The sequence below is a fragment of the Chiloscyllium plagiosum genome, unplaced genomic scaffold (genome assembly GCF_037043375.1).
Source record: "Chiloscyllium plagiosum isolate Xiang-an unplaced genomic scaffold, Cpla_swu_hap1 HiC_scaffold_49, whole genome shotgun sequence".
In the NCBI taxonomy this organism is placed as follows: Eukaryota; Metazoa; Chordata; class Chondrichthyes; order Orectolobiformes; family Hemiscylliidae; genus Chiloscyllium; species Chiloscyllium plagiosum.
Window position 1 is genome coordinate 10,137,854 of NW_028270187.1, and position 23,780 is coordinate 10,161,633.

Consider the following 23,780-nt stretch of genomic DNA (forward strand, 5'->3'; position numbering starts at 1 on the left):
GGCATTGCGTTCTGAACCGGTGATGTTTTGCTCTACCTTATGGTACGGCTGATGAATCTTGCATTTATATATTTCCTGACGGTTTGAGCATACATGTCAAGCCCAGGGCAGCGGCCCTCTGGTGGGATTCAAATTGACACCTTCTTTGGTCATTCCTCTACAGATCCCTGTGATGACTGTTTGAGTTCATCAGTGGGCTCATTGGGATCACTGCTGGCACCTTGAAAGAATTCCCAGAGTCTCATTCATCTGATGAACTCCTCCGTGTCTGCTGCCAGAACCAACGGGTCCATTTTGGCAGTGGGGCAGAAGTTGAGACCCCTACTCAGGACTTCAATCTCTTCCGGTCTAAGGGTGTGGTCCTACAGTGTAGATAAGAGACTATTCGGACAATCGATACTCTACTGTGCAAACTGTTTATTCCATGTCAAGAATCGCATCGAAACTTGTAATAGTAGGATGTCGCAGCAGCAGCATGAGGCCATTCTGCCCGTCCAGCTTGTTCTGCCATTCGATCATGGCTGATATTTCTCATTTCCCGTAACCTTCGATCCTCTTATTTTCGTGAATACCTGTCCATACAAGTTCGGTTGCTCATCCAGGGAGCGCAGGAAGCGATAGGGGACATTAGTACAGTATTTCTCTTGGAATTCAGTTACAGACAGGAGGCAGCGGCAGTGAATTTGCAACTAATGAGAACTTCATTCAGAGATTGCAGAAATATAGTAATTAGATGAGTGATGTTCACATCAAATTTTGGTATGGGGTTAGATATTTCAGGAAAAAACCCATCTCCCCATTCACTCCCTTTGCGTTAACATGGCTTGTGGTGAGGTGGAGGCACGAGAGAAAAGGGAAAAAATGGCGCCAAGAGACCAACGGCTTATTTTCAAACTTGAAAATGCCCACCATCACGTATAAAAAAGCAGGAGGATGCACGACTACGTACACGTTGATTGGTTTTTCGAATACGAAACTAAACTTCACACAATCCCACTTTACCGCATTCCCTCCTTTTACAGCTGAAAAATGACTGACTGCTGTTGAACACGCTCTCTGGCCAGAGGCTGGCGAAAAAAAAAGTGGATATGAACCGAGCAGAGAATAAATTGCAGAGATGTATGCTGCAGAGACAGTGGGAGGATTCAGCTCTTACTGATGCAGTTAAAGGAAATGTGAAGCCAAACCCGATCGGGAACACCCGTGACACTATTCTAAACTCATAGAACATTGGTCACTCAGGCAGTGACCGTGTAATGAGAAATAATGTATTTCCGGACACCCTTACAATTGTATTCTATGATATAATCTTCCTCTGCTGCCACAGGCAGTAACAGTATCCAATAAAAAGGAGATAGAAATGTAGCGATGTTCGGTATAACGGCCAGGGCTCTACACATTAAAAGGAAAGTAATTCAATCCGACAGACGGTTCAGCTCCTTTCACAGATGGTGTGAGTGGCTCTTAAAAGAGCCTTTGGGTTGTCAGATTCATGGATGGTCACTTCACTTTTTAGCGGATCCAGCAGCGGAAGTTTTCTTGGGCAGCAGCACGGCCTGGATATTAGGCAGCACCCCGCCCTGAGCGATGGTCACCCCTCCCAGCAGCTTGTTGAGCTCCTCGTCGTTGCGCACGGCCAGCTGCAGGTGCCTGGGGATGATGCGGGTCTTCTTGTTGTCCCGGGCCGCGTTGCCGGCCAGCTCCAGGATCTCAGCCGTCAGATACTCCAGCACCGCAGCCAGATAGACCGGCGCTCCGGCACCCACACGCTCAGCATAGTTACCCTTTCTCAGGAGCCTGTGAACACGGCCCACCGGGAACTGCAGGCCAGCCCGGGACGACCGAGACTTCGCCTTGGCGCGACCTTTCCCACCGCCCTTTCCTCTTCCAGACATGGTCACAATTTCACAAGCACTTTCACAGAGAATGCTGCACTCCGCCCACATTGCGGCCTCTTATACCTTCGGGAGGAATGGTGGGGCGGACATTTCTGATTGGTCCCATTGTCCAGCCCCTCCTAATGTTGTTTCAATTCCCAATCAGATATCTGCCTCATTCCCCAATCCGGGGAGGGCACGGGGAGGAAGGCGGAAACGATGGGCGCCAATTCATCAACCGCTTTCTTTCAAAATTGAAAAGCCCGCCAATTTCCAAACAAAGGAGTATTTTTTACCTGAATAATGAAGTACAAAAATCTGTGGAAGTTCAAAAAACATTAACACTCATGTAAATTTACTTTTAGTTTACAAACGTATAATTCACACGGTCTTACTCGCCTTCATTTGCCGATCTGTATCTGATCTTGAGAGTGGGTTATTTTCTAAACCTTGAGAAGAAGCTGAAACAAAACAGGCGAAACATTGCAGTCTGCAACCTGTCTTTTCTTTACACATTTCAGTACCACCCCGATATGCTGATAAAGCAGCACACAGCATTCTTCCGGCTGAGCATCGAGGGCGAACACGTTTTTTCAGACGATATTTTAAAGCTGTTCTCCCTTATCGCTCACGATCAGATTCAGCGAAAGCTCCACGCTTTAGCCCGGTAACTGTGTTGGAGTTCTCTCGGTTCTGTTTGAAAGTCTCTCACCGACAGCAGGAAGATTTATTTTGCATTGCGAAAAATCGGATCAAACCCGTGCATTGGACATGTAAAGTAAATCAAAAGAAAAAATGCATGAACCGTGAGACGGAAAGACGTCGGCATTTGACTGCTAGGGGTGAACAAGCAAGATGAAAAATGACTCACTGGCGCTTGATCTGCACTCTCTCCCTCCCCACTCGCGAATAATTTGCAAAGTACTTACTAATACAAAAACATATAGCACTACAAGTTGAAACGCCTTATCAAAAAATCACATGGAAACTAAAATAAAGAACTCTTAAAGAAATGGTTCAGCTGTCTCAGGAAGTTGTAGGTGGCTCTTATAAGAGCCTTTGGGTTGTGGGTGTGTGTATGCTTCAGTGCAATGCGGTCCCTCACTTGGAGCTGGTGTACTTGGTCACCGCCTTTGTGCCCTCCGACACGGCGTGCTTGGCCAGCTCCCCGGGCAGCAGCAGCCGCACGGCGGTCTGGATCTCCCGGGAGCTGATGGTGCTGCGCTTGTTGTAATGGGCCAGGCGGGAAGCCTCCCCCGCGATGCGCTCGAAAATATCGTTGACGAACGAATTCATGATGCTCATGGCCTTGGAGGAGATGCCGGTGTCGGGGTGAACCTGCTTCATCACTTTGTAGATGTAGATGGCATAACTTTCTTTCCTGGTCCTCTTCCTCTTCTTGCCTCCCTTCGTTGGCGTCTTCTTTATGATTTTCTTCGCGCCCTTCTTGGAAGCTTGCTGTGCTTTCTTCTCATCAGCCATAGCGCCGCTCACTTTCAGACACAGAATAAGGGAAAGGGATCTCGGAGCTCCCTTTTTATAGACTGACGACGTCAGAAATGCTAATGAAGGATGGAAGAAAGCCTGGCTCCTGGTTGGGTAGTTTACACCGAGTCTTGCCCAAACATTGAGTCTCTCTGATTGGTTAGTGTTAGATCCCATGTGGATATGCAACGAAATGCAAAGTGGATGGTGATTCTGTTCCTGTCAGTCAGACTGAGGGAGATTTGTTTCGTGTCTGTGATACAGAAATTGATTGTCGTATTGGCTCGGTTTCCTTTTGCTTGTTGTTGTGCTGATGTGTTTCTAGCTCCGCATGTCTGTTTCTATTCCTCTGTATAGGCTGGAATTAACACAGAACTTGTCACTATGTGAAAAAAAAAGCTCTCATCCATTTGAAATTGCGATTACATTTTTTTGTCAAGTTATACGTACCACTGGAACCTGACTGAGAAAGTTTTCTACACTTGGGGTTGATGCATCTCGTTCTCAATTGCACGGAGTTGAACAGAAATGAGAAGAAAAAGTTTCGATGTAATACCTTTCTTGAGTCACGAGTTGAGTCACGTTTTGACTGTGGGATGAATATATTTCTGAGACCTTGACTGATAACTGTGGGCCCAGACACGTATCGATAACTGTTTGCTTTGAAAGTACGTGCAGTGTAACTGAACCACGTTGCTGCACATTTCAATTAGGCGTCTTGCAGTTTCATGCAGGGATTTATAACATTTCTCAGTCTTACGCGAATGCCTGTTAACCAGCAACTGTCAGCATGCTATATATATATATGCGTCAGTTTAACTTGATATCTGTCATGTCCTAATTTACACATTTTGCATTAACTCAACATCAGTCCAATGAGGTTCTGGTTCTCCATCGAATAGTCAGTGTTATTTCAAGACAGGTTTTATTCCGTAACCATCAAACACTGTTCGGAGATGCCGGTGTTGGACTGGGGTGTACAAAGTTAAAAATCAGGTTATAGTCCAACTGGTTTAATTGGAAGCACCCTCGCTTTTGGAGCGACACTCCTTCATCAGGTTGTTGTGATGGTGAATCACCTGATGAAGGGCGTCGCTCCGAAAGCTAGTGTGCTTCCAATTAAACTTGTTGGACTATAACCTGGTGTTGCGTGATTTTTAACATCAAACACTGATGTGAGCGGTAAAACGTTACACTATTTGCCAGCCACTTGGAAATATTCCTCCAATCTGTGCCCCAATCTCTGCAGATGCTGGGGGTCAGAGGCTTATGCCCAAAACGGCGAGATGAAGGGCTTATGCTTCAAACAACGATTCTCCTGCTCCTCGGATGCTGCCTGACCTGCTGTTCTTTTCCAGCACCACACTCTCGACTCCAATCTGTGCCCAACTGTTTCTGGGATGTATTTTTGTAAACTCTATCTCACAGTCTTAACATGTCAGTATGTTATTGGACTGTAACTCAAACCTTCTGAAGTGTACCACGTTGCTTTACTCTGTCAGTGTCAATTTTGAAAGTACCAGGTACCACTTTGGACAGACTCAGGTGGGACTCACTATCCTCCACTCCCAAACCCTTTGAATATTAGCTTCTGCAAAGTGAAGTTGGGTTTGTATTTATAACTGCAGCATTTTGATAAAGGATAATACTTTGTGCATTGTTACTGACAATATCTGCAATGTCATTGCAGATGTTACATTGTTTATGCCAGTTTATAGCTGATCAGTAGTTGTATTATATCCTAACAATATATTGCTTTGCAATTGACTCAGTATTTCATTCTGTAACTGCCAGTTTATTGTTTCTAATCTTATCTTTACTCAGTTTCAGTCAATTACTGGCATGACAGAGAGCAAATATCTCAACATCTCAAAGTTTCTGATGAAATGGATGGTTAATCCTTTCTTCCACTCCATCCTTGATACATCAGGGTAACTTATAACTGAATCGATCAGTATGCGATCTGTGAGCACACACATTTGAGTAAGTTAAAGATAAAGTGGATGGTGAATGATGCTGCAGATGCAGTAGTTATTAATTTCTTTCAATCCTCTGTCACTTTAAATACCTCAAAGCAGAAGACCATAAGAAGCATGAGAATTCTGTGACATTTCTATCTGCCTGTGTGTACTCTGTCATGAGAACAGATCACAAAGGCTTTAGTTATGATCTTCATCTGATTTTAATGTTTGATGTTTAGTGTCCATAACCAAAGACTCCCTTATGTATCAAAAAATATATATGGCTACATTAGCATAAATTAAGCTGATAACTCAACCCTAACTGCTCTCTGTGGAACAGAACAAGGGGAGAATGTTCTATTGTGTGAATATGACAGTTTCTAGTCTGTAAATGGGATAGCCAAATCAATCATCCATGTCAGTTTCTGCATCATTAAAATGTGAACGTAGTTATCAATGTCAACCTGCCATCTTCTGCGAAGTGAACATGTGGGGGTCCATATTGAAATGTACCTGTTGTTTTCAGTGACAGGAATGCATGAGTTTAGTTATCGTTCTTTTCCTGTGAGTTTCTTCAATGTGAATGTATTGGTGTAGTTACCATCTGTACTGATGAAGGGTTTTTAAACAAAACATCGATTCTCCTGCTCCTTGGATGCTTCCTGGCCTGCTGTGCTTTTCCAGCACCACACTCCCGACTCTAATCTCCAGCATCTGCAGTCCTCACCTTTGCCTATCCATTTGTACCTGTCAGTTTCCTATCTGTGAATATGGAAGTGTTGTTATTGATCTGTCCATCAGTTTCTGTAATTTGAATATGACTGTTTAGTTATCTATCTCTCCCTGTCACTTTCTGTGATGTGAAGATGACAGTCCAATTATATATCTGCCCCTGCCAGATTCTGCTGTGTGAATATGAGAATGTCATTACCAGTCTCTACCTGTCAGCTTTTGCTATGTCAATGTGATTTTAGTTATCAATCTGCCTCATGAGGTTCTAGGTGAATGTAAAAATGTAGTTATCAATATATACCTGTGAGATTCTGCTCTGGGAATGTGGGTGTGTTATCAAAATGTACTGTCAGTTTCTACAATGTGAATGTTTGAGTGCAGATTTCAATCTGTACCTGACAGTTTCTGCAATCATCAGTCTATCCCTGACAGTTTCAACTATATGAGTACCTGAAAGTATCTGTACCTGTCAGTTTGTGCTCTGTGAATAAGTGAGTGTACTTACACATTTGTCTCTGTTTAACATGACACTTGCAGAAACTGCAGGAGCTCTATTTACTTCAAATCTCTGTTACTCAACATGAATAAAATTTCATCAATTGCCATCCATGTCACGGCGGCATGGTGGTACAGTGGTGCCAGGGACACAGATTCAATTCCAGCCTTGGTTCATTATCTGTGTGCAGTTTGCACATTCTGCCCATGTCTCCATGAGTTTCCTCTGAGTGCTCTAGTTTCTCTGCATGTTCCAAACATGTGCAGGGTTACTAGATTAGCCATAGTAAATTGTCCTGTATTATTCAAGGATGTGCAGTGTCAGTGGGTTAACTATGGTAAACGTGGAGTTATGGTTATAGGGTGGGGTCTACAACTGGGTGGGATCTGCTTTGGAGAGTTGTTGCAGGGGGATGGGCCAAATGACCTCTATCTGCACTGGAGAAATTCGATGTACTGTAAATGAAAGTGAGACCTTTTCTATCATTGTCAGTCTCAACAGTGTAAAGCAGTTTGGATAATTTCCACAACTTTTATTCAATGGTACAGTTTTTGATTGTAAGTTATATTCTGCATCTGTACTTTGAATTTATTGTTCACATGTTTATAACCAGACCACTTTATGAGAGCTTTCTGACTCTGTGTCCAATAACCTCTGGGTATCTGTCTGAATGTGTACCTCTTTATGTCAATATTTGATTTCCCTTTGGACAGGTATGATGTTTTGGAAAGTGTAGGGGATGGCTGTTCATGCTACATTCCCCTGAGAATTCAATTTTCTGGTACGGAGACTGGCTCTAATGCAACGAGGGGTACATCGGCTTCCAGAGATCAATTGTGTGAGGGGATTTTATAGTCTGAGGTACAGACAGACATTTCAGTGGCCAGCAGCGATAAAGCAGAATGGTGTGTTGGTTCCCTGGTGCCAGGATCAAGGATGTCTCAGAGAGGGTGCAGAATGTTCTCACAGGGGAAGAGGGGACAGCAAGAAGTCATTGTCCACATTGGAGAAAGTGAGGACTGCAGATGCTGGAGATCAGAGTTGAAAAATGTGTTGCTGGAAAAGCACAGCAGGTCAGGCAGCATGCAAGGAGCAGGAGAATCAACATTTCGGGCATAAGTCATTCTTCAGAAATTCCAGAAGATGGGCTTATGCCCGAAACATCAATTCTCCTGCTCCTTGGATGCTGCCTGAACTGCTGTGCTTTACCAGCAACACATTTGTCAGTATTGTCCACATTGGAACTAACAACATCGGAAGGGAAAAGGTTGAGATTCTAAAGGGAGATTACAGAGAGTTAGGTAGAAAATTAAAAAAGAAGTTACTCCCACTGCTATAAGCTAGTGAGGGCAGGAATAGGTCGATAGAGCAGACAAATGCATGGCTGAGGAGTTGGTGTATGGGGAAGGATTCACATTTTTGGATCATTGGAATCTCTCTTGGGGTAGAAGTGACCTGTACAAGAAGGACAGATTGCACCTAAATTGGAAGGGGACTAATACACTGGCAGGGAAATTTCCTAGATCTGCTTGGGAGGATTTAAACTAGTAAGGTGGGAACCACGGAAGTAGTGAGGAAAGAGATCAATCTGAGACTGGTACAATTGAGAACAGAAGCAAGTCAAACAGTCAGGGCAAACAGGGAAAAAGTAGGACGAATAAATTAAACTGCATTTACCTCAAAACAAGGGGCCTAACAGGGAAAGCAGATGAACTCAGGGCATGGTTAGGAACGTGGGACTGGGATATCATAGCAATTACAGAAACATGGCTCAGGGATGGACAGGACAGGCAGCTTAATGTTTCAGGATACAAAAGCTACAGGAAGGAGAGAAAGGGAGGCAAGAGAGGAGGGGTAGTGCCATTTATGATAAGGGATAGCATTACAGCTGTGCTGAGGGAGGGTATTCCTCGAAAAACATCCAGAGAAGTTATTTGGGTGGAACTGAGAAATATGAAAGGGATAATCATCTTATTGGGATTGTATTATAGACCCCCGAATAGTCAGCGGGAAATTGAGAAACAAACTTGTAAGGAGATCTCAGCTATCTGTTAGAATAATAGGGTGGTTATGGTAGGGGATTTTAACTTTTCAAACATAGACTAGGACTGCCATCGTGTTGAGGGTTTAGATGGAGAGCAATTTGTTGAGCGCATACAAGACAATTTTCTGATTCAGTATGTGGATGTATCTACAAGAGAAGGTGCAAACCTTGACCTACTCTTGGGAAATAAGGCAGGGCAGGTGACTGAGGTGTCAGTGGGGGAGCACTTTGGGCCAGCGACCATAATTCTATTAGATTTAAAATAATGATGGAAAAGGATAGACCAGATCTAAAAGGTGAAGTTCTCAATTGGAGAAAGGCCAATTTTGACGGTATTAGGCAAGAACTTTTGAAAGCTGATTGGAGGCAGATGTTCACAAGTAAAGGGATGGATGGAAAATGGAAAGCCTTTAGAAATGAAATAACAAGAGTCCAGAGAAAGTATATTCCTGTTAGGGTGAAAGGAAAGGCTGGTAGGTGCAGGGAATGCTGGATGACTAAAGAAATTGAGATTTTGCTTAAGAAAAAGCAGGAAGCATATGTCAGATATAGACAGGATAGATCAAGTGAATCCTTCGGAGAGTATAAAGGCAGTAGGAATATACTTAAGAGAGAAATCAGGAGGGCAAAAAGGGGACATAAGATAGCTTTGGCAAATAGAGTTAAGGAGAATCCAAAGGGTTTTTACAAATACTTTAAGGGCAAAAGGGTAACTCAGGAGAGAATAGGGCCCCTCAAAGATCAGCAAGGTGGCCTTTTTGTGGAGCCGCACGAGATGGGGGAAGATACTAAACGAGGATTTTGCTATAGTATTTACAATGGAAAAGGACATGAAAGTTATTGAATGTGGGGAAACATATGGTGACATCTTAAAAAATGTCCATATTACAGAGGAGAAAGTGCTGGATGTCTTGAAACGCACAAAAGTGGATAAATCCCCAGGACCTGATCAGGCGTACCTGAGAACTCTGTGGGAAGCTAGAGAAGTGATTGCAGGGCCTCTTGCTGAAATATTTGATCATTGATAGTCCCAGATGAAGTGCCGGAAGACTGGAGGTTGGCTAAGGTTGTGCCACTTTAAGAAAGGTGGTAAGGACAAGCGAGGTAATAATAGACCAGTGAGCCTGACATCGATGGTGGGCAATACTGAGGGACAGGATGTACATGTATTTGGAAAGGCAAGAACTGATCAGGGGTAGTCAACTTATCATATGAGGAGAGGTTGAGGACTTTGAGTCTGGACTCAATGGAGTTTAGAAGGATGTGGGAGAATCTGGTTGAAACCTGGAGAATACGGAGAGACCTGGATAGAGTGGACATGGAGAAGATGTTTCCACGAGTATATATATATCTATATATATATATATATACACACACACACAGATATTCCCAACCCCGTCCCTTAGAGAGAAGCCATTTCTCAACACCTCACTTTTCAGTCTGTCCCACCCCCTTCTCGTGAAACAATTACCCTCTCATCCTAAATTGTCACACATGAGGAAACATCATCTCTGTCTCCTTTGTCAATTCCACCCCCTTTAACACCCTATGTGTAGAAGACACATCTCAAAGTGAGTTAGTCATAGTTTCCGAGAGGTCTGCAGCCCAGAAAAAAGGCTAATCAAGTCTGTGCTGGTCAGAAACAACCACCTCACTATTCTCTAATCCCTTTTCCTCAGTACTTGGCCCCATAGCCTTGGCATCACGAGTGCACATCTAAATCCACCTGATGACGGTTTCTGCCTCTCCCACCCTTACAGGCAGTGACTTCCAGATTCCCCACCACCCTCTGGGTGAACAAGATTTTCCTCACATCCCCTCGAAATGGCCCTTACCTTCAATCTATACAACTCTCCCACCTCCATCAAGGGGGGAATGTTTCTTCCTGCCTCCCCTATCATCACCCCTCATCATTTTGTACATCCCTCTCTTTCAATCCACTCTGCTGTAAAGACAACAACCCTAGTCTGTCTAAACTCTCTCAATCATTGAAACTCTCCTGCCCCAAGGCAATATGCTGGTAAATCTCCCTGTGCATCCTCACAATTCATTTAGACTGCATGAAATAGTGAGATGAGCTACAGTCAGCAAATGCAGCTTAACACATGGCTGAGAGGCTGGTGCAGGAGGGAGAGCTTCAGATACCTAGACCATTGGGATACCTTCTGGGGAGAAGGTGGGACCTGGACATGAAGGGAGATTTGCTCCCTTCGGGAGGGTTTAAACTAGTTTGGCAGTGGGGTGGGAATCAGAGCCACATGTCTGAGAGGGGGTCAGTTGCAGACAGGACAGTGACAGGATATATTGAATCTATCGGGAAGGTTTCTTACGCGATGAAACAAAGCGATCACCGCTTTGTGCCACCGTGGGCGGCACGGTGGCACAGTGGTTAGCACTGCTGCCTCACAGTGCCAGAGACCCGGGTTCAATTCCCGCCTCAGGCGACCGACTGTGTGGAGTTTGCACGTTCTCCTCATGTCTGCGTGGGTTTCCTCCGGGTGCTCCGGTTTCCTCTCACAGTCCAAAAGATGTGCAGGTCAGGTGAATTGGCCATGCTAAATTGCCCGTAGTGTTAGGTAAGGGGTAAATGTAGGGGTATGGGTGGGTTGCGCTTCGGCGGGTCCGTGTGGACTTGTTGGGCGGAAGGGCCTGTTTCCACACTGTAAGTAATCTAATCTAATCTAATCTAATCCAATCTGATCAGTTAAAGTGTGTCTTCTTTATGCAAGGAGTATCTGAAATAAGAGTGATGAACTTAGAGCATGGATCAGTACTTGGGGACTATGATGTTGTGGCCATAATGGGGATGTGGGTTTCACAGGGGCAGGAATGATTGCTTGATGTTCCGGGGTTTAGCAGATTTAAAAAGAACAGGGAGAGTGGAAAAAGAGGAGGGGGTGTAGCATTGCTCATCAGAGAGTGCATCACAGCTACAGAAACGAAGGTTGTTGAGGAAGGTTTGTCTACTGAGTCAGTATGGAGGGAGAAGTTTGGAACAGCAAGGGAACAGCCATCACATTGGGGGTTTTCTACACACCACCTAATAGCAGTAGACAGATTGAAAATCTCATAGGCGGGCAGATTCTGGAAAAATGCAAAAGTAGCAGGGTTGTTTTTATGGGTGATTTCAACTTTCCCAATATCGACTGGAACCTCCTAAGTGCAGATGGTTTGAATGGAGCATTTTTATCAGGTGTGTTCAGGAAGGTTTCCTTACTCAGTATGTGGACAGACAGACAAGAGGAGAGGCCATTTTGGATTTGGTGCTCGGCAATGAGCCAGGACAGGTGTCACATCTCACGGTAGGAGAGCACTTTGGTGAAAGTGATCACAACTGCCTCACATTTAGCATAGCCTTGGAGAGTGAAAGGAGTAGTTACCGAGGGAAGATATTTAACTGGGGAAAAGGAAATTATGATGCTATCAGACAGGAGTTGGGAAGTACAGACTGGGAGCAATTGTTCCACAGAAAGGGCACAGCAGACATGTGGGTACTATTTAAAGAGCAGTTGTTGCGAGTGATGCACAAATTTGTTCCTCTGAGACAGGTAAGAAGGGGTATGATTAAGGAACCTTGGATGCTGAGAACAGTGGAACTTCTTGTCAAAAGGAAGAAGACAGCTTAAGTAAGGTGAAGGAAGCTAGGATCTAGCACAGCTTTACAGGATTACAGGCTTGCTAGAAAGGGGCTCAGAAATGGACTGATGAGAGCCAGGAGGGGGCACGAAAAAGGTTTGGCAAGAAGGATTAGGGAGAACCCAAAGGCATTTTACTCATACGTGATGAATAAGAGAATGATCAGGGAGAAGGTGGGCCGATCAGGGATAGCGAAGGGAACTTGTGCAGATAGGGGAAACCCTAAATGAGTTTTTTGCTTTGGTTTTCACCAAGGAAAGGGAACTTGTTGTAAATGAAAACTTAAGAGCTGGGACACAGTCTTGACCCGATCAAGATTGATGAAGTTGTTATGCTCGAAATTTTGGAAAACTTTAAGATTGGGCCAGACCAGATTTCCCCTGCTCTGGGAAGCGAGAAAGGAGGTTGCTAAGCCGCTGGTGAGGATATTTGCTTCCTCACTCTCCACGGTAGTCGTACCGGAGGATTGGAAGGAGGCGAATGTTGTTCCTTTTTTCAAGAAGGGTAATAGGGAAATCGCTGGCAATTACAGACCAGTCAGTCTTACGTCTGTTGTCAGCAAAGTTGTGGAAAGATTTCAGAGGGACAGCATTTTTGACTGTTTGGCAAAGCATAGTGTGATTAAAGGTAGTCAATATGGCTGGCTGACAGAAGGCGGAGAGTGATTGTGGATGGTAAGTAATCTGCCTGGAGTTCAGAGTTGTGTGGGGTCCCGCAGGGCTCTGTTCTTGGGCCTCTGCTCTTTTAGTTTTTATAAATGACTTGGATGAGGAGGTTGAGGGATGGGTTAGTAAATTTGGGGATGACACAAAGGTTGGAGGTGTCGTCGATAGTATAGAGGGCTATAGCAATCTCAACCAGAGCAGCAATTGAACCGCATGCTTACAGCGTGACGATACATTGTAAGCCAACTACAGAATCAACCGAGCTAACCAACCCCTACATGGCCAGTGGCAAAAACATTGGGTGTCACAGTAGCTCAGTTGTTAGCATTGCTGCCTTACAGCTCCAGGAATCCAGGAATAATTCCAGCCTCGGGTAAGTATTGGGAGTTTGCACATTCTCCCCTTCACTGCGTGGGTTTTCTACGGGTGCTCCAGTTGCCCCCCCACAGTCCAAAGATGTGGAGTTTAGATGGCTTAGTAATACTAAGTTGCCCATAGTGTGAGAGTTATGCAGGCTAAGAGGATTAGCCATGGGAAATGCAGGGTTACAGGGATTAGAGAGGGTGTTGGGCTGGGATTGGATGCCAGTCAGAGGGTCAGTATATGGACCTGATGGACTGAAAGGCCTGCTTCCATGCTGGAGGATTCTATGATGTGCAGTTTCGGGGGATTGGCCATGGTTAATGCAGGGTTATAGGGGTAGGATTGGGGTCTGGGTGGGATCCTCTTCACTGGTTTGGGACGGACTGAATGGTCTCTTTCCACACTGTATGGATTCTGGGGGCATCAATGTTGAGCTCAATGGTGTTGGGCAATTTATTCTGATCTCAACTCCTGTCGTCAATGCTCTGACCAGTGAAGGGAAGCATGCCAAATGCCGCCTTCACCACAGTGTTTCGCTGCAATGCCACATTTAAGGAACTGTCTTCCTGCACCCCTAGATCTGTTTGTTCGGAAACACTCCCCAGACTTGTACTATTAACAGTATAGGTCCTGCCCTGGTTTGCCTTACCAAAATGCAACACCTTGCACTTTTCTAAATTAAACTTCATCTGCCATTCCCTGATCCACTGGCCCAGTTGATCAAACTTCCATTGTCCTCTTAGATAACCTTCACCTCTGTCCAAAATGCCACCAATTTTGGTCCTGCTCCCTCTACATTTCTTGTTGATCTGTTTTCAGGCTGACCAAGCAGAACAGTAACCACCCTGCATCACATAAGCCACCCTGAGGCACACAGATACAGGAGGGGATGAGGAACCAGCTCAAGACGAAAAGGGAAACGTTTATGTTAACCTTCCATGGACATTGTGAGACAGTGCAGAAGAAAGCCTGTGAACTTTCACAAATCGATCAACAGCAAATCTATCTTTCAGCAAATAAGGAGGACAAGGAAGAGAAGGTGTATCACTGCCACGTTTCTGCGACTCGGCTAAACTTTGTCTCAATTCACTCAGCAAGATACCAGTTCAAAAGATGGACTTGTTTTGAGAAATCATCTGAAATATGGTCTCTCCCAGAACTCTCGGTGGGTCAATTTATACAGCTGTACAATGATCTGTTGATGGCAGAGATTTGAGATTTTATGGTGTCCTTTCCCAACTTGAGCATCCATTTGACTTCCTGGTGAATGGGTCGAGGCAGACTAGACAATGAATTGAATGTACTCTGCGCATCATTTATTTAAATTATGCTGAGCTGGAAATAATTCAAGACAGGATCATTCACCAGCCCTATCTTCATTGCCCTCCAACTTCATTACTTAAAATACATATCCAGCTTTATTTTCATACCTCATTTGGAATTTACCTCCATCACTATCCCAGGTTGCACAATCCAAATCCTAACAACTCTGAGTAAAGACATTTCTCTTCATCTCACACCGAGTTGTCTTGCTGATGGTGTTGAAATTGTGACCCTTAGTTACTAACATACCACGTAATGGTAACAAAATATTCCTTTTTCCAGTCAAAATTCTTCATAGTTTTGAATACCTCCATAAATTCCCCCTCTTAATCTTCTCTGTTCCAAGGAGAAGCAGCCTGGTGTCACTAATCCTTCCTTGTATGTAAAATCCTTCATTCCTGCTGTCATTCTAGTAAATCTCCAATGGACCCTCTCCAGAGCTTGAAGATCCTTCCTTAAATAGAACTGAACACAAATGTGGTCTGACCAATGATTTGTCGAGGTATAGCATTACTTCCTCAGTTTTATTCTCAATGCCTTTATTTATAACCGCAAGGATCCTATAAACCTTCTTCACAATGGTTTCGGCTTGCCTGGCCACCTTCAGAGAATGGCACACGTGAATTCGGAGGTCCCTTGGCTCCAGTGCTCCCCTCAAAGATGTACTATTGACCCTGCATTGTTGCTGTGTGTTTCTGTTAGCAAAATGCATTTCATTACATTTGTCTGCGTGGCTATTCATCTGCCAGATTCCTGCCCATTTGGCCAACTTGTCAATTGCCCTGTGAAGTCACTCAGCATCATCCTCACAATTCACTTCTTTCCCTGGGTTAGTGTCAACTGCGAATTTACAGATTATGTCCTCAACACCCAACTCTGAATCATTTATAGAACCATGTAGTTATCAATGTGTACGTGTCAGTTTCTTCTCTGTGCACATAAGTATCAATTCTACCTGTCCGTTTCCCCGATGTGAATGTATTTACCAGTCTGTTCCTGCTCTGTGAATTGAGACTGTCAATGTTGACCTGTATTTGCCCATTGCCGATGTGAATGAGAGTGTATTTATTGATCTGTCTCTGCTGTGATTTGAGAATGTTGATATTAATCTGTATTTGTCATTTTCTCCTATGTCAATATGTGAATGCACATGTCAATAAGTGAATTATATTTTTTATACCAATATGCAACACAACAGCATGTCATCTCCTTTCTCACCAAAATCAGAATTACTGATGTGGTACAGCACAGAAACAGACCATTCAGCCCATTGTGCCTATACTGGGACATTCTCTTATGCATCAGTTCTGCAGTAATTATTGGGAATGTAAACTTCATCCACACATTGTCAGTGTCGATAGGGCAAGGACAATTTGACATCAGTACTGCAGATATCTGACTTTTAATAACTGTAATCCTTGATTGGTCAGATCACATTTGTTTTCTGTTCTGGGCAACTTATTTTAGGAACGATCCTCAAGCTCTGGAGAGGGGTCATAGGTGAATGAGATCCAATAAATCTCCAATGTTCATTTGTGGTTTTGTCTGAATGTAGCTCAAACTCTGTAAATAAACTCTTTTCGATGATGCTTAATTGTGTTGCATTTCAGTCTGTTTATTTTTACATTGTGTGTGATTGCATGTATAGTAGACTTTATCAGGCGCTGCTGGGCACTGTCTATCCTCAGCTGTGATAAATGATGTTGAGAGTCAATTCAAATCTGGAAATAATTGAGGCCAAATTTTATTCTTTTCCTTTCAGCATCCAGTGGCTGAGTGAGAGTGAGTTTGCTCTTGTGCTGCCAGTCTGTATCTCAGGTCATTTCTCCTGTAGTGAATGGGAAACAGCCGAAGTTCTTTAATTGTTAGTGCCTGTAGGAATCACGTGCAAGTGAAAGTGTAACACACTGCAACAGAAAGGATTGTGTGCTGTTCTTCAGAGTCAAGGTAGGAAACACAAGGGACCTTTTGTATCTTGGATAGTGTGGAATCTAATAGAGAGTAATGATATAAAATGTTGGTCTCAGAAAGCCATCCGTTTTTGTTTCAGTGCATTGTGATATTCTTTTATGAATACTGGTGAAGAAATAATCAGTGTAAACTGAATCCATTTGCAACTAAGTGACAAACGAACAATTCAACTGCATTGGAGCTGACTGACCTTGTGCGGAAAAGACAATTGGCTAATTCACTTCTATTTTCTAATGTAGACAGAACGTTACCCTGCTCTGTAGTGTGATGATGCACCATTAGCAGTAGTCTTATGTTGCTCTATAGTAGGGTGGACGAAAGGAAAAGGACTTGTATTATTTTTTGTCATGCAGTGCAGAATATGTAAACTGTCAAATTCAATTTATGGAATAATCAACACTATTCAACTCTGCTTGAAAATAAAATGCGCAATTCTACAAGCCTATCAATTTTGGCTTTTTTTTCCCCCCCTTTTCTCCACTGCTTTGAAGGGTGGTTATTAGATTCCACTGATATATTGTGAAAATGGCAGCCAGATTTCATGCTTTTTTGGTGATACATCCCGAGGGAGGGGGAAGGAGGAGTGCAGAGTTCTTTGTAGAAAATTGCAACAATTTTGAAAGAAGTACATAATTATCTGAAAAAAAAAGTTTCTGGATGGACTGAAACAGACAAAACAAAGTCTTCTACTGCAATATGAAGAAATGCAGAATGATGTTGTGAGAAAGATGGGGATGATAAGCTCCTCTGCTACCATGATCCATTTATGCAAATAGATGCTGGCTGATCAGGATGAAAATTGTTAGCTGGTTGTTTCTGATCAGTGAAGACTCAAAAGTTTCAAAGGGCCTGATTCTGTGCCATAGGCCTCTCTGACAAAGGATCTGTGGGTAGGAATCATTTTGAACATAACATTTTGTGTTACTTGCAATGTCAATGGAACTGTACGGCTGTTAGATATTGTACTGTGTATCAGGATGGTGTATGTTTTTGAAACTCATCGTAAGTCAGAGAGAGAGTCAGAGAGATTGTGTGTGTGTGTCGTTTGGGGAGGGGGGTGGGGGAAAACATTTGGTTACGTATCTACACATTAATCATTCTATGTAAGGCTTTGACACAGATGTGCATTTGGAATTCATATTATTTGATTGCTGTGTCTATGTAAGTGACAAAAGATTAATTGTCCTTCACAATTACTGATAGCTGAAATGTATCCTTCAATTCAATTTGGACTCAATATGTACTTTACATATGGTTGCTCAAAGTAATTGCATCAGCTATTTGTTCACCTTGATTGTAACATTAAAATTATCGTTACTAAATCCAGACAGTATAAAGATTGGTGAACTTGTGGGGAGTGTAGAAGTATGTCAAAGGATACAGCAGGATATAGATCACTTTCAGATATGGGTGGAGAAATGACAGATTGAGTTTAATTCAGTAAGGTGTAAGATGCTGGACTTTGGGAGATCAATTGTTAAGGAAAGGTATACAGTTAATGCTGGACTCTGAACAACATTGGGTTTCAAGTCTATAGCTCTCTGAAAGTGGCCATGCAAGGAAATAGGGTGGTAACTAGAAGGCGGCGTATGGTGTGCTTGCCTTATTGGTTGACTTTTCTTGGGCCATACTTAGAGTATTGTGACAAAAGAATAAGTCTGTCCTTCTGAGTTACTGATAGCTGAAATGTTTCCTTCAATGTGCCCACTATCTACCTCACATATAACTACAAATGAACAGCATCGTCTATTTGTTCACCTCGATTGTCACGTTAAAAGTATCCTGACTAAAGTTCAGGACCTGTGAGAACAACCTCAATTGGGACCTTGGGTTCCTGTCACACTACACACTCACAGACACACTCATGCAGACGCTCTCTCATCCACACGCTTTCGCTCATATACATGCACCTCCCACACACACACCCATGCACACAACCTCTCACAGGCGTATCCTCTATCATACTCATACATACACTTTACCAAGCATATACACTGCTCTTGCTCGCTTTCTCTCTCTCATGCACATGCACACACATCTAAGTCTCTGGGGTGAATTTGCAGTTGCAGAATTATATTTGCGGATACATTCTATTTTGCTCAAAAAGAGCACAATCTGCAGGCAGTCAATCCATGTAATATTTTATATATTGCTACTTTGGCAATAGAACCAGTCTGACTCAAGATTGGGATACAGACAGACTCGAACTTCACACCTTTAATACATTGTCTGAGTTGAGATGTCACCCTTTTTAAAATAAAATCTGAAGTCATGTTTGGAATGTGACTTAATAGAAGTTTTGATATGTATATACTAATGAACTGAAACCTGCAACCCTTTCTAAAAGATGAAACACTGAACAGCAATCTAGGTTTCTTCAAAATATCATTTTAGTTGCATGACACTATAATCTTTTGCAATAGATTCTGTGTCTCATGATCCTGTTTCACAGCTACCTAATGAAGGAGCAGCGCTCTGAAAGCTAGTACTGCCAAATGAACCTGCTGGACTATAATCTGATGTTGCGTGATTTTTCAATTGTGGTTGCCACATTACAGGAAGGACGTGGAGGATTTAGAGAGGGTGCAGACGAGGTTTGCCAGAATGTTGGCAACACAGAAGCGCCAAGCACTGAGGATGACACCTAAACAGGGGACAAAACGTCTGCAACACAAATTTCCAGCTCGGCGAACAGAACCACAACAATGAGCACCCGAGCTACAAACCTTCTCACAAACTTTGATCTTGCTTGACTAATCTTCTGGAATTTTTTGAGAATGTATCTCTGAAGTTGGACAAGGGAGATCCAGTGGATGTAGTAAACCTGGATTTTCAGAAAGCCTTTGATGAAGTCCCACACAGGAGGTTATGAGCAAAATTAGGGATCATGGTATTAGGGGCAAAATACTGGCATGGATTGAAAATTGGTTGGCTGACAGGAAACCAAGAGTAGTGATAAATGGCTCCCTTTCGGAATGGCAGGCAGTGATCAGTGATGTGCCGCAGGGATCAGTGCTGGGTTTGCAGCTTTTTACTATGTACATTAATGATATAGATTAAGGTATTAAAGGTAATATTAGCAAATTTGCTGATGACACAAAGCTGTGTGGCAGGGTGAAATCTGAAGAGGATGTTAGGAGAATACAAGGTGGCCTGGACAGGCTCGGAGAGTGGACAGATGTAGTTTAATGTGGAGAAATGTGTGGTTATCCACTTTGGTGGCAAGAACAGGAAGGCAGATTAATACCTAAATGGAGTCAAGTTAGATAAAGGGGCAGTACAATGAGCTGGGAATTTGTGTTGCAGACGTTTCGTCCCCTATCTAGGTGACATCCTCAGTGCTTGGGAGCCTCCTGTGAAGCGCTTCTGTGATCTTTCCTCCGGCATTTGTAGTGGTTTGAATCTGCCGCTTGCAGTTGTCAGTTCCAGTTCTCTGCTGCAGTGGTCGGTATATTGGGTTCAGGTCGATGTGCTTATTGATTGAATCTGTGGATGAGTGCCATGCCTCTAGGAATCCAGAGATTCAAACAATAAGCACATCGACCTGGACCCAATATACCGACCACTGCAGCACACAGCTGGAACTGACAACCGGAACCAGCAGTTTCAAACCACTACAAATGCCGGAGGAAAGATCAGAGAAGCGCTTCACAGGAGGCTCCGCAAGCACTGAGGATGTCACCTAGACAGGGGACGAAAACGTCCGCAAAACAAATTCCCAGCTCGGTGAACAGAACCACAACAACGAGCACCCGAGCTACAAATCTCACAAACGTTGAGTACGAGATGTAGCTGTTCTTTTTCCTCCGCTACATCGATGACTGTATCGGCGCTGCCTCGTGCTCCCACGAGGAGGTTGAACTGTTCATCCACTTTACCAACACCTTCCACCCCGACCTCAAATTCACCAGGACCGTCTCAGACTCCTCCCTCCCCTTCCTAGACCTTTCCATTTGTATCTCGGGTGACCGAATCGACACGGACATTTACTATAAACCGACCGACTCCCACAGCTACCGAGACTACACCTCCTCCCACCCGGCCCCCTGTAAAAATGCCATCCCATATTCCAAATTCCTTCATCTCCGCCGCATCCCAGGTGGACCAGTTCCAAAACCGTACAACCCAGATGGCCTCCTTCTTCAAGGACCGCAATTTCCCACCAGACGGAGTTGATGATGCCCTCCACCGCATCTCTTCCACTTCCCGCTCTTCCGCCCTTGAGCCCCACCCCTTCAACCGCCACCAGGACAGAACCCCACCGGTCCTCACCTACCACCCCACCAACCTCCATGTACAACGTATCATCCACCGCCATTTCCTCCACCTCCAAACGGACCACACCACCAGTGATATATTTCCCTCCCCTCCCCTATCAGAGTTCCGAAAAGACCACTCCCTCCACGACTCCCTCGTCAGGTCCACACCCTCCACCAACCCAACCTCCACTGCCGGCACCTTCCCCTGCAACCGCAAGAAATGCAAAACTTGCGCCCACACCTCCCCACTTACTTCCCTCCAAGGCCCCAAGGGACACTTCCATATCCACTACAAATTCACCTGCACCTCCACACACAACATCTATTGCATCCGCTGCTCCCGATGTGGCCTCTTCTATATTGGGGAGACAGGCCGCCTACTTGCGGAACGTTTCAGAGAACACCTCTGGGACACCCGGACCAACCAACCCAACCACCCTGTAGCCCAACACTTTAACTCCCCCTCCCACTCCACCAAGGACATGCAGGTCCTTGGACTCCTCCATCGCCAGACCATGGCAACACGACGGTTGGAGGAAGAGCGCCTCATCTTCTTCCTGGGAACCCTCCAACCACCAGGGATGAACTCGGATTTCTCCAGTTTCCTCATTTCCCCTCCCCCACCTTGTCTCAATCAAATCCCTCGAACTCAGCACCGCCTTCCTAACCTGCAATCATCTTCCTGATCTCTCCGCCCCCACCACACTCCGGCCTATCACCCTCACCTTGACCTCCCTCCACCTATCGCATTTCCAAAGCCCCTCTCCCAAGTCACTCCTCCCTACCTTTTATCTTAGCCTGCTGGACACACTTTCCTCATTCCTGAAGAAGGGCTTATGCCCGAAACGTCGATTCTCCTGTTCCTTGGATGCTGCCTGACCTGCTGCACTTTTCCAGCAACACATTTTCAGTTCTTGTACATCAGTCAATGAAAGCAAGCATGCAGGTACAGCAGGTAGTGAAGAAAGCTAATAGCATGCTGGCCTTCATAACAAGAGGAATTGAGTACAGAAGCAGAGGTCCTTCTGCAGCTGTACAGGGCCCTGGTGAGACCACACCTGGAATATTGTGCGCAGCTTTGGTCTCCAAATTTGAGGAAAGACATTCTGGCTATTGAGGGAGTGCAGCATAGGTTCACAAGGTCAATTTCCAGATTGGCGGGACTATCTTACGCTGAAAGATTGGAGCAACTGGGCTTGTACACACTTGAATTTAGAAGGCTGAGAGGGGATCTGATTGAGATGTATAAGATTATTAAAGAATTGGACACTCTGGAGGCAGGAAGCATGTTTCCACTGATGCGCGAGTCCCGAACCAGAGGACACAGATTAAAAATAAGGGGTAGGCCACTTAGAACAGAGTTGAGGATAAACTTCTTCACCCATAGAGTGGTGGGTATGTGGAATGCTCTGCCCCCGAAGACTGTGGAGGCCAACTCTCTGGATACTTTCAAGAAAGAGTTGGATAGAGCTCTTAAGGATATTGGAATCAAGGGTTATGGGGATAAGGCAGGAACAGGATACTGATTGAGGATGATCAGCCATGATCATAATGAACGGTGGTGCTGGCTCGAAGGGCAGAATGGCCTACTCCTGCACCTTTTGTCTATTGAAAGGATGTTCTTCGCTCTGACGGCAGTAACATGCCTGCTGTTTGTTCGAAGCAGCTGGTCACACTTGGCTCTGTACAGAGGGAATATTACATTATCTTGGTCCTTTGAGTACTTGCCTGGAGGAAGACAGAAGAGATACCTCCTGTAAATCAACATCAATTGTGATTGGCAACATCAATGTAACATTCAGTTTTTCATCACTAGGATTTTTTTGCTTAAAGCTAGCAATTTAAACAGAACCACGGGTCTGATTCCACTCCTGCTGAGCTGCTCCCTTGTCCATTTTTTCTTAAAATTCTAAACCAGTTGAATGAGATTCAGAAACTAAACAATACCCATACAGCTCCATGAATGGGGCCACCTGATGCAAGTGGGTATGTGGATATGTGAGTTTAGTTATTGATCTCTGCCTGTCAGTTCCTGTTTGGAGAGTGTAGCTATGAAACTGTAACTTTCGGTATATGGTAAATATATTTACATATTCACACAGCATTGACTGGTCTGGTCTCATTGATAACTGGAGAATCATAAAAATAATACAGCTTTGGGGTGGGGCATTCAGCCCATCTTGTCCATGCCTACATGCCATTTCTCATCCCACCATCCTGGCACTGTCTGTAACCTTGCAGTTTACAACACTTGAGGCTCAGTTCCAGGGAAATTTTGTGTAAAAATATGTAAGGTCTCTGCCTGCACCAGCAAATCAGGCAACGAATTCCAAATACCCGCCACTCTCTGCATAAAAAACATTTTTGCTCATAAATTCTAATCCTACAGCCACTTAATTTGAATCCGTGATCCCTGGTTTTTGGACTCTCTGCTAAAGGAAACAGGTTCCTCCTGTCTAATGTCTCCCTCTCTCTCATCAGTTAAAAATCAGACAACAACAGGTTATAGTTCAAAAGGTTTATATGGAAGTGCATGCTTTCAGAGTGCTGCTCCTTCATCAGGAAGCTCACTATTTAGTACTGTAGACCCCAGTACCCATGGGGTATATGTTCCAGGACCTACAGCGGAAACGCAAAACCGCAGATAGGAGCAAAACCATTAATTTAAATGGGAAATATACCTTCCGGCATTCTCCTGGTCCCTGGTTCTGGAACATTCCCTTTTATATGCTCAGACCACTGGAAACCACGGGTAAGTGAAACCGCGATTCCTTGACACGCGGATATGAGCGTTGCCCTGTATTCCTTAATCATGTCACCACTGTTCCAAGGAATACAACCCTAAACTCTCCAATCTCTCCTGATAGCTACAATTCACCAGTACCGGCAACATTCTAGTAAATCTCCTCTGCACTCTCTCCACAGCAATGACGTCCTTCCTGTAATGTTGTGACCCGACTGCACACAA

The 23,780-nt window shown here is 44.3% G+C and overlaps 1 protein-coding gene and 1 pseudogene across 1 annotated transcript; both read right to left on the reverse strand.

The window, feature by feature from the left end:
• Nucleotides 1–787: 787 nt before the first annotated feature.
• On the reverse strand, nt 788–1,897 carry LOC122547121 (histone H2A-like; annotated as a pseudogene).
• Nucleotides 1,898–2,949: 1,052 nt separating this feature from the next.
• LOC148135509 (histone H2B 1/2-like) lies at nt 2,950–3,410 on the reverse strand. The gene has a single exon (XM_087984504.1). It carries the CDS (start codon nt 3,357–3,359, stop codon nt 2,979–2,981), a length of 381 nt encoding a protein of 126 aa, XP_087840630.1. The 5' UTR covers nt 3,360–3,410; the 3' UTR covers nt 2,950–2,978.
• Nucleotides 3,411–23,780: the final 20,370 nt, after the last annotated feature.

Bases quoted from the DNA above. Each gene is read 5' to 3' on its own strand.
- LOC148135509 (XM_087984504.1), bottom strand. From the start codon at position 3,359: ATGGCTGATGAGAAGAAAGCACAGCAAGCTTCCAAGAAGGGCGCGAAG.